At 53.7% G+C, this 12,118-nt stretch overlaps 1 protein-coding gene across 1 annotated transcript in view; it reads left to right on the top strand.

The window, feature by feature from the left end:
* STK10 (serine/threonine kinase 10) overlaps positions 1–10,209 on the top strand; it is an 89,381-nt gene extending 79,172 nt beyond the window's left edge. Inside the window, exons 17-19 of the mRNA XM_024577085.4 lie at positions 281–406; positions 4,228–4,341; positions 7,809–10,209. Coding sequence (XP_024432853.2) covers positions 281–406; positions 4,228–4,341; positions 7,809–7,949 — 381 coding nt within the window. The 3' untranslated portion in view covers positions 7,950–10,209. The remainder of the gene's footprint in view (positions 1–280; positions 407–4,227; positions 4,342–7,808) is intronic.
* The last annotated feature ends 1,909 nt before the right edge of the window (positions 10,210–12,118 follow it).

Raw genomic sequence — 12,118 nt, 5'->3', positions numbered from 1 at the left:
TGCACGTCAGCCGTGAGGCTCAGGGACTTGAGTTGCTTCTGTGATTCCTGTGTGGCACATACGCTGTCCCCGCGCACATCACAGCACCGTGTCATGTCCCCACCAGCCTCGAGGGCAGGGGCTGGGTCTCAGCTCAGGGGAAGGACTTGAAATGGGGGGGCACAGCCTGAGGGGGGTGGGGTGCCAGTCCCTCTGATGGGGCTTCCCTGGACAGGGCCGGCCGAGGGGGGCCCCCAGCCCAGCTGAGGGCCCTGAGGCACCCACCTTCTCTCTGTTGCAGTTCTCCCAGCAAGAGGAGAAGAGGCAGAAGTCGGAGCGGCTGCAGCAGCAGCAAAAGCACGAGAACCAGATGCGGGACATGTCGGCACAGTGCGAGAGCAACATGAGCGAGCTGCAGCAGCTGCAGGTACCGGCCGTCCGCTGCCCCCCTTTGCCTCAGTTTCCCCCAGGGCAGTCAGTTCAGGGCAAAGACTCTACCCACAGGGGAGGCTTCTCGTCTGACAAGCGGAGGGTAGAAGAGCTTCAAACCCACTGTGCCATGTGATGGTGGCCAAGTTACGTCACCCTCCCAAGCTGTAGTTCCCACATCCATAGAATGGGCGTGGGGTGAGGACGGGAAGTCCCACTTTGCAGGATTGGAGTAAGGCTCTGAAAATGAGCTGAGGGTGCCTTGCCCGGGGCCTTGCTGCTAGACTTCTCAGGCATCACCGTGTTTTGGAGAACGGTGTCCAATTTGTCCTAATACCAAACCCAGACACAGACAAGAAAGGAAAACTACAGCCCAGTTCCCTCTTGAACACAGATGCACAAATCCTCAGCGAAATATTAGCAAACTGAATGCCATAGAGCATAAGAAGAATTGTACACCATGATAAGTGTCATTTATCCCAGGCTGGTTCAACAGTTGAAAGTCCCTTAATGTAATCCATGACATCAACAGGCTGAACAAGCAAACTCACAGGATCGGATGCAGAAAAAGCATCTGACAAAAGCCACCCCTTGTTCATGAGAAACACTCTCAGCAAACCAGGAGGAGAGGGGAACTTCCTCAGCTTGGTAAAGGACGTCTACAAAACACTAACAGCCAGCCTCATCCTGAAGGGGGCCGCTCCAGGCTCTCTCATTAAGCTTAGCACAAGGTGTCCTGCTGTTGCTAAGCCCCCCAGGTGGCCCCCTTCCCTCAGGAGACCCCTCACCTCCCATTTCCTGGTTCCTGAGTTTGCCCCACCTGAGGCGCTAGTGCTGTGAGTCCCCTTGTGGTGGAGCGAGGCATCGCCTTAGCGACAGGTGGGCCGACTCAACCTCCGTGACCTCAGGAAATGGCTCAGGCTACTGGATCCACCCGGCGCGGATGGAGACGTTATATGCGCACTGAGGCCTGCCAGGTTGGGGCTTTGCCCTTTGATGCTGTGTGAATTTGGGCCACTCACCTGCATCTGTTTTCCCATCTCTGTCTCATGGGGTTGGTTACCTGAGGATTAACTGGGAAAACCCACGCTGAATGCTGGGAGCCCAGGACCTAGCAGGGCCCAGTTGCTCAGTGCTATTACGAGTATGATTGCTAACTAAACGAGTTTCTTAAGCTCCCGGAACCCTTGAGCTTGCAACCCAGTAATACACGCCCCCAGCAGGACTTCCTGGTGTAGATGGTGGAGTAGGTCAGTGTTGTGCTCACCTCCTCCCACGAGCACATCAAACTATAGAACCACTACGACTGAAAGCCACCTGGGGATTAGCTGAACAGACGTCCTAAAACTGAGGAAATAAAAAACCACATCGAGACTGGTAGGGTGGGTGGAGACATGGAGTAGGCAGGTCCCGTACTCACGGATTGGCAATGAAGAATTGGGAAGGAGACTCTGCTGCAGAGGTCGCCCCTGAGGAGCGAGGGGTCCCAGCCCCGCGACAGACACCCAGCCCAGGGCTCCAGTGCTGGGCAGAGGCGTCCTCGTAATACCTGCCTGTGACAGCCAGCAAGGAAGCGTCTGAGCGTGGCAGAGGGGCTGCTGAACACCAAGAACAGAAGCAGTCCAACTAAAAAAATGGGTGGAGGACATACAGATGGCCCATAGACATACAAAAAGATGCCTAACGTCACTGTTCACCAGGGAAATGCCAACAAAAGCACAGTGAGGTACAGCCCCACACCTGAAAGCATGGCTGTCAGTGATAAATCCACAGACAATAAATTTTGGTGACGACGTGGAGAAAAGGAAACCCTCGCGCACTGTTGGTGGGGTACAGATTGCTGCAGCCACTAGGGAAACAGTATGGAGGTTCCTCAGAAGCCTGACGCGAGACTAGCACATGAGACCAATCGCACTTCTGGGTATTGTCTGCAGGGTCCCAGAACGCCAGCTCGAAGGGATTCGTGCCCCCGTGTTCACTGCAGCGTTATTATGGGCGAGAGCTGGGGACAGGAGCAGCCTGAGTGTCCTCCATCACATGAATGAGTAGAGGTGACAGTGTGCACGTACGCAATGGACCTTTACTTGGCCATAAAAAAGAATGAAATCTTCACTGTTTGGGACAACACGGATCCACCTAGAGGGTGTTAGGCTGAGTGGAGGCAGGCAGACGGTACCATGTGATTTCACTTAGATGTGGAATCAAAAAAATGGAAACAAACTCAATCCAGGGAACTGGTGGTCGCAAGGCAGGTGAGGGGGGGAGGGGTGAGGGGAAGGAAGGGGTTGAGAGGTGCAAACGAGCAGTTACAGAAACAGTCACAGTGGCTTAAAGGGCAGCAGAGAAAACAGTCATTAATATTCTCCTAACTATGCGGCATCAGGCCGGTGCCCGACGTACAGAGCAATCGCTTCATGAGTTATATGAGTGTCTAACTCCCCCCCCCCCACACATTGTACACCTGAAACTAACACAATGTCGTATGCCAACTGTAAGTTAAAAAAATTCAAAAATTTCTGAGTAATCCCCCAAGGGGTTCTGCTCTTCCAGCCCAGCAGGGTGGAGGTCTCTGGATAAAGGTGCTCCCTCTGCTTAAGCTCCTTGCGAACCCCAAGGTTGATTTCCTTGTGAGGAACCAATGAGGACTTGCCATCCCTGCCCGTGAGAGACCAGAGCAAGTTTGGGGAGGCAGACACCGTACGCAGAGCGAGAATAGTGAGGCTGGCCGAGCCTCAGCCAGGCCCACGGCCACCAGCCTTTGCCGCACAAATCTATCCCGACAGAATATGATGCGGTGCAGAAAACCACATTGTTTATAGAAATATAACTACTTGTGCATACGGATTGTCTTAGTTAGCTCTGGCAGCTAAACCACAGAAGCTTCATTTTCTCCCCGTCCTGGAGCCTGAAAGTCCAAGGTCAGCTGGCCAGCATGGTTGGAGTCTGGTGAAGAAACCTCTTTCTGGCTTGCAGACGGCCACCTCGCTGTGTCCTCACATAGCAGGCGGAGAGATAGGATGAGCAAGCCCTCCGGGGCCTCTTCTTACAAGAGTCCTAAGCCCATCAGGAGGGCCCTGTCCTTACAGCCTCATCTAAACATACTTGCCTCCCAAGAGCCCCACTTCAAATACAGTCGCATCGAGGATTAGTGCTTCAACATGTGAGTTTTGGGGAGACACAAGTCAGTCCGTGGAAACAATGCTAAATAGTGAAAATTAAAAGCGACCTCAGTGGCCAAAAATAGGGGGATATCTTAAGTGTGATGAATCCTTACTGCCGGAGACTCTGGGCGCTACGAGTGATGGGTACAAGAACTGTTCTTTCTTTACAGGAGTGTGGACGGACAGTGTTCTGTGGGGAGGGACACAGGCTTCAGAGCTGTGCAGAGCAAAAGCCAACCACCACGCAGGACAGAACTGCACTGGACATATCCCGCTAGCTGAGCTTTTGTGGCGGTTGCCTCTGTGTGGTGGGATAGGGCACATGTTACCTTTGCTGTTAGTTTTACTGTTTTGTTAAAATGACGTGTTCGTATTGAAAATTCAAACAGTGCGCAAAGCAGAAAGTTGCAGTTACTGTAGATCCTGCTGCACAGTGAGAAATGTTTACACGAATACTCTGGGATATTCCCCCAGCCAGCTCTCGGGGTGCTACGTATTAACTTTCCTGGAGTTGTCTGTAAGTGGAGTTTATAATCAAGGACAGGAAGTAGTGAAGGGATGATGCTGGTGCCCACGCGGCTACAGCACAGGTGTGTCCCGGCCCTCTGTGTCTCTGCCTTCTGAGTTTCTTACCTGCTCCGCCTGGAATCTGTTCCAGAATGAAAAGTGTCACCTCCTGGTAGAGCACGAAACCCAGAAGCTGAAGGCCCTGGACGAGAGCCACAACCAGAACCTGAAGGAATGGCGGGACAAGCTTCGGCCACGCAAAAAGGTAACCACGCCTGGGCTGGCGGGCTCAGTGGTGGGCTCTGCCCATGCTACAGGTGTCTGCCTGCCTAGGAGGCCGATACACATTTACAGGTTTATTTTGAGGTACTGGCTCGCATAGTCGTAGGGGCTGGTAAGTCTGAACTCTGCAGGGGGGGGCGCATCAACCCAGGGAAGAGTTGAGGTTGCAGTCCTTGGTCCTTAGAGCAGCCTGGAGGCAGAATTCCTTTTTCCTTAGGGGACCCTCAACTGATTGGGTGAGGCCCACCCACACTATGGAGGGTAATCTGCTTTACTCAAAGTCCACTCAGTTAAATGGGAGTCACACCTCCACAACTCCTTCACAGTGACATCTAGACTGGTGTTTGACCAGACAACGGACTGCCACGGTCGACAAACAAATTAACCATCCCAGGGTCCCCGTGTGGTCACTGTGAAGTGGAGCCGTGAATGCTGTACATTGTTATGGGAAAAGTCAGCAGCCCACAGTCCAGGCCAGGGCGTCCTCATTGCCTTACAGTCTCCTAACCCCTTGAGGAAAGCGCTGTCCTGTTTACCGTCGGTGGCGGGGCCCAAAGCCCTGAGGCTTGCTCGCCACTGCACATCAGCTCGGCTAGCCGTAGTGGTGGTCTGCGCGGGAGGCGCTGCCCACCTCAGCATGTAAAGGGCCTTGGAAGTCCTTGAGCTGAGGCTTCCCTCGCTGTGCTGATAGAGCTTCCTGGCTGGAAGCTGGCCAGGGTCCCAGAACTTTCTGTCTGCAGGCCCACGCTCAGCACTTTCTGTAACTGCAGCCTGCTGGGACTTTCGCTACTTGATACTCAAATCGGTAACGCTCCTGCTGACACAGGCTGACTCTGGCACAGGGAATGAACGCTAACCTGGTCTCTCACCTGGGGTTCTGCGCACCCTTGGCACATCCTGAGAGGGTTTGAAACGAGTGAATGCGCTGCCTCTAGTGATCACCTCATGTCCCGGATCGCTCCACGGGATACCCGGACCTGGGGGAGCCACGCAGGGGTGTGTTCGGGGAGCTGCCTCTGCAGAGTCCCTGTAGAGCTGTCCTGTCGTTAGTGACCTGGGCTGCTGCTGGAACACTGACCCGGAGGTGGTTCTCCCTCTGGAATAAATGTGCTTCAACCCTCTCGCGTTACAGTCAGGAGCCTGGAGCTGCTGTGTATGGGGCGGGGGGAGGATCGGGCATTGTGGAACGTTATTAGAAAAGTTCAGGCTTCTCTCAGGTAAGTACAGGATGTCTGGCAGCGTCAGGGAAGTGTTGCCTGGGTCGTGGACAACACAGAACGTGGCCTGAGGTAAGCCCGGTGTTCACTCGTGAGCCTTGCTTTGTGGGGCTGTGAAACGTGAATAACGTGTAGTCCCGTGAAGCAGGTGTTCGTAGATGACTGCCCACCGCCTGTATCTGAAAATGGGGTTTAATTGGAACACAGCCATGCTCGTTCACTCGCACGTTGTCTGTGGTTGACTTTGCCCTACAGCCGCGGTGAGGTTGTGACAGAGACCTTACAGCCGGCAAAGCCCAAAACATTTACAGACTGGCCCTTGACCGAGATAGGATCGCCCTCCCTGCCTGAGGGTACGCGGAGGAATCGTAGTGATGGGGGGAATAGGGCTGTATGGGAAAGCACAGGCTCCGGAGCGGGAGACAGACGTGGGGTAAAGGCCCAGCTCTCCCATGACTGCCCGTGAGGCCCCGGGCAAGTCACCGACCCTCTCGGTGGTAGCTGTGGGCATTAAATTGGTGTTCCTATAGCAAAGCCCCTAACTGACGGACCATGTGCTGACGGTGGCTCACAGATGTTAGGTTTGGCCAGTACGTAGCAATTTAAATTTTTTTTGAAAGTTGCCAACTAAATTTTACATAAAGTGGACTTCCAAGTTTCTTTTGAAAACCCAGGAGCTCCAGCAACACTGGACCCATCAAACTACAGGACAGCGACCACAGAGAACCGAGCAGCACTGCCCTCTGCAGATGCAGCAGCGCACGCTCCTCCCTCACCACAGTCCCCACCCTCCCTGTCGACCCTCCCCCTCGGTCCCCTGGCTCACTCGCCTAGGCCCTGGGTTTTGTGACCTCTGTTACGGGGCGTAGACAGCGCTGCTTTTGTCTGTCTTATGTATGTCTGCTTGTCAGAGACACTTTGCTACTAGTGCATCCAGCAAAGGGGAGCTTGAGCCAAGAGTCTGTGTGATTTACCCGAAATTTCTAGTCACTCATGTCCAACCATGATGAGGCATGACTTGAGATACCCTGCCTTCTCTCCCATGGATGTCCCAGGACAGGAAAAATGGGTGTTGTGATTGTGTCTTTCCCCATGTTCCCTTAGAGGTCGAGAGAACTCGCCAGAATTTAGTACTGTTGAAGGAACAAGAGCTTAAGGGGAGATTCTGGTAATTATTTGTTAAGTGGAGGCTATTTTAGGGCATGCAGAGAATTGTCTTAACAGAGAGAATAGAAGGGTGGGCAAGCCCTGTGACCACAGACACTTCTACAGGAAAGAGGAATTCTGGCTGATGATCGAATACTCTGTAACGAAGCCGCGTTAAGTGAACCTGGTGCCCAGCTGTGCAGGCGGTGGCCCAGCGTTTCAGGGCGTGAGTGCTGACGTTAGACCTGGGTTCAGTCTTGGCTGTGCCCCGAGCTCGCTGAGCCTCAGCTGCCCCGTCTCTGACATGGGACGACAGCGTCTACCTCGCAGGGTGAAGATGAGGCTTAACGCACAGAGACAGCGCCTGATGTGCAGGAACCCTCAGGAACCGCAATCCAATCGCTTTTCATTCAGTCTCACCGCAGCCCTGCTGGGCAGGGAGGAGCGTAGCCTTGTCACACCCGAGGAAATAGAGAGGGAAGGTGACGTGCAGGGCACACAGCTGGGAACGATGAAGTTGAATTCAGCCTGACTGCAGAGCCCTCAGATTTTTCTGCTAGGACCGAGTCTGGCTAGATGAACCTGCGTGTTCCCAGGGAGGCCGGGGCAGTGCTGGTTAATGACACGCTCCCCTGTGTTGCCTCACGTGCTCTTACAAGCTCCCTGGGTGACTTCTGTGGGACCGGGTCCTGGGTAGGAGCACGGTGTAACTCGGACGTTTCTGCTCCCCCTGCTATTCAGTCTCTCTCTCTCTCCATTTTCTACTTCGGGGTTTCCTCCACTCGTCTGGCTGCTTCCGTGCCAGCAGATTTGCCTCCCCCGACTCACGTACATTGGCATTTCCCCAAACCGTAGCCCTCGGCTCACAGGAAACTCCTATATGGCTGTGGCCAGGGGGAGGGGGAGGGGACGCTTACCTTCTGGGTGACAGCTCTGCAACAGGAGAGAGGGAAGACCAAGTCACCCACACCCTAAGGCCTGGGAGAGACATTTCCAGAGAAGGCCACTTTGGGGCGGGGTCCTGATGTTGGGAGACCTGTGTCCTGTGGAACCTGGCCGAGCTCCATCTACCCTCTCTCTGCCCTAGGCTCTGGAAGAAGACCTGAACCAGAAGAAGCGGGAGCAGGAGATGTTCTTCAAACTGAACGAGGAGACCGAGTGCCCGGTTCCCACCACCCCAAACAAGGCCACCAAGTTCTTCCCCTACAGCTCCACGGATGCTCCCTAACAGCCACTCGGGACTGTGGCTGGCAGGTCGCCGGGCTTCCGGGGCCCTCCCATTCTCTGTGAACAAGTAACTCAGGACCCCCTTCCCTCACATTTCCCTGCCAGCTCCAGTCCAGCCCTTGCCTGTGCGACCCCGGTGCGCCTGACTTCTCACTCACTCATGGAGGGTGAGGTTTCATTATGTGTCGCCTAATCTTAGTATGTTCTCTTTGGACCCCAGGCCACTCCAAGCTGTCAGAGATTTGGGCTGTGGGTGGGGCAGGGTCTAAGAGCAACGAGTGTTCTGTGGCCCCCAGGCCCCTCCTGTTTGCCCCGACACCAGTTTTGTTGTCTGTGGGCGCAAGGTGCTGCCTGAAATCAGCGTGGGCTCGTCTGTCTGTTGTCATTCTTGGTGGCTTTTCAGCCATTCCCTGCAGTGTCAGACAAGAATCATGGCTCCTAACAGTCATGCTCAGGGGTGCCCTCCCTTCTGCAGTCCCCCCAGTTTGCTCTGCTCTTGAGGCCATGTCTGCAGTGGGGGAGAGCCAGCACCACCCATTCTGCTGGTCTCAGGTGTTTCGTGCTGTCTTATGCCACGCCCCTCGCCCCTCACACACAAAGGGCTTGGGCCCCTGGTGCTACCAGGCTTGCCCCCACCCTGGGCCTCTTGTGCCAGCTGGGTTGGAATCTGCTGCCTGAGCCACGGAGCATATTGGGCAGAGCCACTGGTATGGGGCATGCTGGGTACTGGCACCAGAGGCACAGGACGGCACAGGGCGAACGGCCTGTGATTCCTCTTGGCCCCCAGGTGGTACCCTGTGTTCAGGGATAAACCCCTCACCACACAACACTTTCACAGCCCAGTCTGTTTCCATCTCACACGTGCCTGGGGGTATAGGAAGGCTGTCTCCCTCGGCCCTGTGCCCCTCCACCTCTAGGAGTCCAGCCTTATACTTCAGACAGAGGCTGGAGGTCACTGGGACTTTTGTTCAGGAAGCAAAAGCATCAGGGAGAAACATGATGCTTCCTGCTCCCCCCCCCCCCCCCCCCGCCCCCCAACATGGCAGAAGCAAAGCTTCTGTAGCTCAAACAGAATCCCGGGGCTTCGGCTCACTCACTTGGCCTCCTGGATTCCGGTCCCCAAGGCTGCAGTGTCAATCACACAATGAAAGCAAAAAGCTCAAAGTGGCATTTGGCCCATTTACAAAGAAAACCTTTGTCACCAAGTATAAATGAATGGTTTCTTCAGGAAGATACCTAGTTTAAAGAAACGAGAAAAGTGAAGGTGATTTTGAGGAATCCCTTGGGTACACTGGGACCGGGTACTGTTTTGCTGGTGACAGAGCAGCTGCCACACCTGGGGAGGACTTTCCTCCTTCACTCCTTAGCGATAGGTTAGAAGTTTTGTCTTTCTAAAGCGATTCCCTGGAAGTCTTCTCGGCGCTGGCTAGCCTCCTGCCCTCCTGGCTCTCACAAAGGGAGGGCAGCCATTCAAAAGGAGAAGGGACTTGGGGTTCCCGAGCGTTACAGATGCACCGAAGAGGCTCTGGGGGCCGTGGAAGGTGGTGTCCTCTTGGGCTGCTGCGAGTGCAGCTTGCCCGCCTCAGTATTTGACCCAGGTGGGATACTTGTCAGGTGTGAACACATGAAATGCGAACCGAGTGTCCCTTTTGACTGTCTCAGGTACACGGGTGCTGGAAAACGTGAGTCGGTGGCAGTGTGATGGCAGGTAGAGCAGTTCCGCCAGGGCTGGCGAGGGGTCAGGCCGGGCTGACGGGGGCTTCCTTTACAACACGGTGTTTTGCAGCCTGGGGTGTAAGGATGAGTATCAGGGGAAGTGCGGGTCCTGTGGCTCAGACAAGTCTTCGGTCACTCTCTGGTTTGACTTGTCATTCACGCCAGAATCTTGTTGCAGGAGTTGCTGCTTCCCTGCTCAACGCCTCCTGAGCCCTAAAAGGTCCCCGTTCCTGCTGGATGGGGTCTGGTTGGGTCGCCCAGCCTCACTGTTGGGCCAGTGTGCAATGCCCATCCCTGGGAAGCCCACGCAGTATTCCTTGTGCCCTGTGCTAACGTTTCCTCTGGCAGGGACGGGTGAGACTGTTACTCATCTTCAGTCAGCTGATCGCAGAATAAATATAACTAACATATTTATTCCCTTTATGAAGGATACTAGTTATTTTTATGTAGATTCCAGACTTTATACAAGACTTTTGTAAAATGTTCTTTGCAAAGTTAACTGCAAGAATGTAAATATGCTTCTAATAAAATAACAAGGGGAGAAACTCTGCTTGCCTTTGGGGTTGTTCTCTTGGGCTGGGGTGGGGAGGGCAGGGCACACTTACCCACACTGGCCAGACGAGAAAGAGCGTGCCGGCGTCGGAGCCCAGGCGTGGGCCAGCCAGCAGGCCCGACTCGCGGCTTCTGTTCTGAGAGAAGTTATGCCTGGCTGTGTGGGCGCTTGCTCTCTACAGACATTTAATACAGTCTCACTTAACAACAAACATTTGACTACTGGGAGTTTTCACGTGTTAACTTACTGAATCCTTTCAACAACCCTCAAAGACAGTGTCATTCCCATTTTATAGAGGAGGAAATGGAAGCTCAAGTCAATCAGTTTTGTTGAGAACAAAGTTGGGAACCACCTGAGTAGCAAAAGGATTTTTTTTATCAAGTCACTAGAGAAATTCACTTTCTCAACTTCTGGGAGCATACCAAAAGCTCTTTACCACGATTTGTCAATGAATATTAGTTGTACCTGTGCAGCAGCGAGAACCCTATTTGTTCAGCAAATTCCACCTACTTCATTCCCTCTTTGAGGCACACAGGAAGAGCATACCCTTCAGCATCCCGTCTAGCCCCTGAGGACCGACTGTGCAACTGGGGACCAATGAAGACAGTGCTTGGGAGCCGTGATCTGAGACCAGGCCGTTAACAGCGGGGGAGCCTCCCCTCTGGCCTGGCAACATGGCAGACCGTGAGCGCCAGACAGTCTAACTTTAAGATGGAGAGCTAGCTGACCACGTTGGACTTCACAGGAACCAGACGTGTCTATGTGTATTTAGTAATGTGTCGGGTTGGAAGGGAGGAAGAGAGGGAGAGAAACATCAATATGTGGTTGCCTCTCATGTGCCCCCTATTGGGGACCAGGCCCACAACCCAAACATGTGCCCTGACTGGGAATCGAACCAGCAAGCCCCTAGTTTGCAGGCTGGCACTCAATCCACTCAGCCACACCAGCCAGGGCTATCTTCAGTACTGCTTACCAACACTCTTTCTTACGGTTTCACAAGATTCTCCCTCAGAAGACTTGCATTCTTTGACATTAGCTGGAAATGAGTAAGTCAAAATTTCACTGCACTATCTATCCTCTCTAATGTATCTGAATTCAGAAATCTCATCATCACAGGTGAAAATACATCATTTTAACATGCCACCGGTTGGGACTGGCAAGCAGGAAACTGCCTGCTGGGGTGCCACTGAACTCACCGGGAGGCCACCCTCTGGACACGCCAGCCACCTGTGTGTGGGTTGCAGCTCTGCAAACCACTGCTGCTGAGCACCAAAAGGGCAAGAGGAAGAGAACGCATGCTCCAGGAGGGAAGAGAAGCCCGTTCGGTCAGCTGTCAGCCCTCCAGGCTGCTGCACTGGCAAAGGGAACCACTGTGCCAGCTGGCAGAGGAGAAATACTTCCAGGGTCCCACTCCAGTATTGCGAAGCATGGAACAGAAGGGTGGAACCCTGGCCGGGTGGCTCAGTTGGGTAGTGTTGTCCCAATATGGCAAGGTTGTGGGCTCGATCCCCAGTCACGGCACGTACAAAAATCAACCCGTGAATACATAAAGTGGAACGACAAAGTGATGTTTCTCTCTTCCTCTAAAGTCAATCAAAAAATCTTAAAAAAAAAAAGAATCAACCAATGAATTCAAACAATTCTGGATTCTGAAACCTACTTGGACCTCACGATTTTTGTTAAGGGATGGCAGACTTGTACCACTTTGTTGTAATGGTGTCTTGTAAACCCCAGTTCAGAGGTATCTGAAAAACAGGGGTGGGGGGAGTGCGTGTCAAGGTCCTCTGCCTTTATGGCCCAATCTAGTCACCGGCTGGCATTAAGCCTGAAGCAGTAAAAAGACCTGCATTCCGGAGCCCGTGTCTGAGAGGAGGAGAGCGCCAAGTGACACGCTGCGGCTC

Source organism: Desmodus rotundus, chromosome 6, assembly GCF_022682495.2.
Source record: "Desmodus rotundus isolate HL8 chromosome 6, HLdesRot8A.1, whole genome shotgun sequence".
Taxonomy (NCBI): Eukaryota; Metazoa; Chordata; class Mammalia; order Chiroptera; family Phyllostomidae; genus Desmodus; species Desmodus rotundus.
Note: the sequence above shows the minus strand (reverse complement) of the source record. Positions and strands in the feature narration are given on the sequence as shown.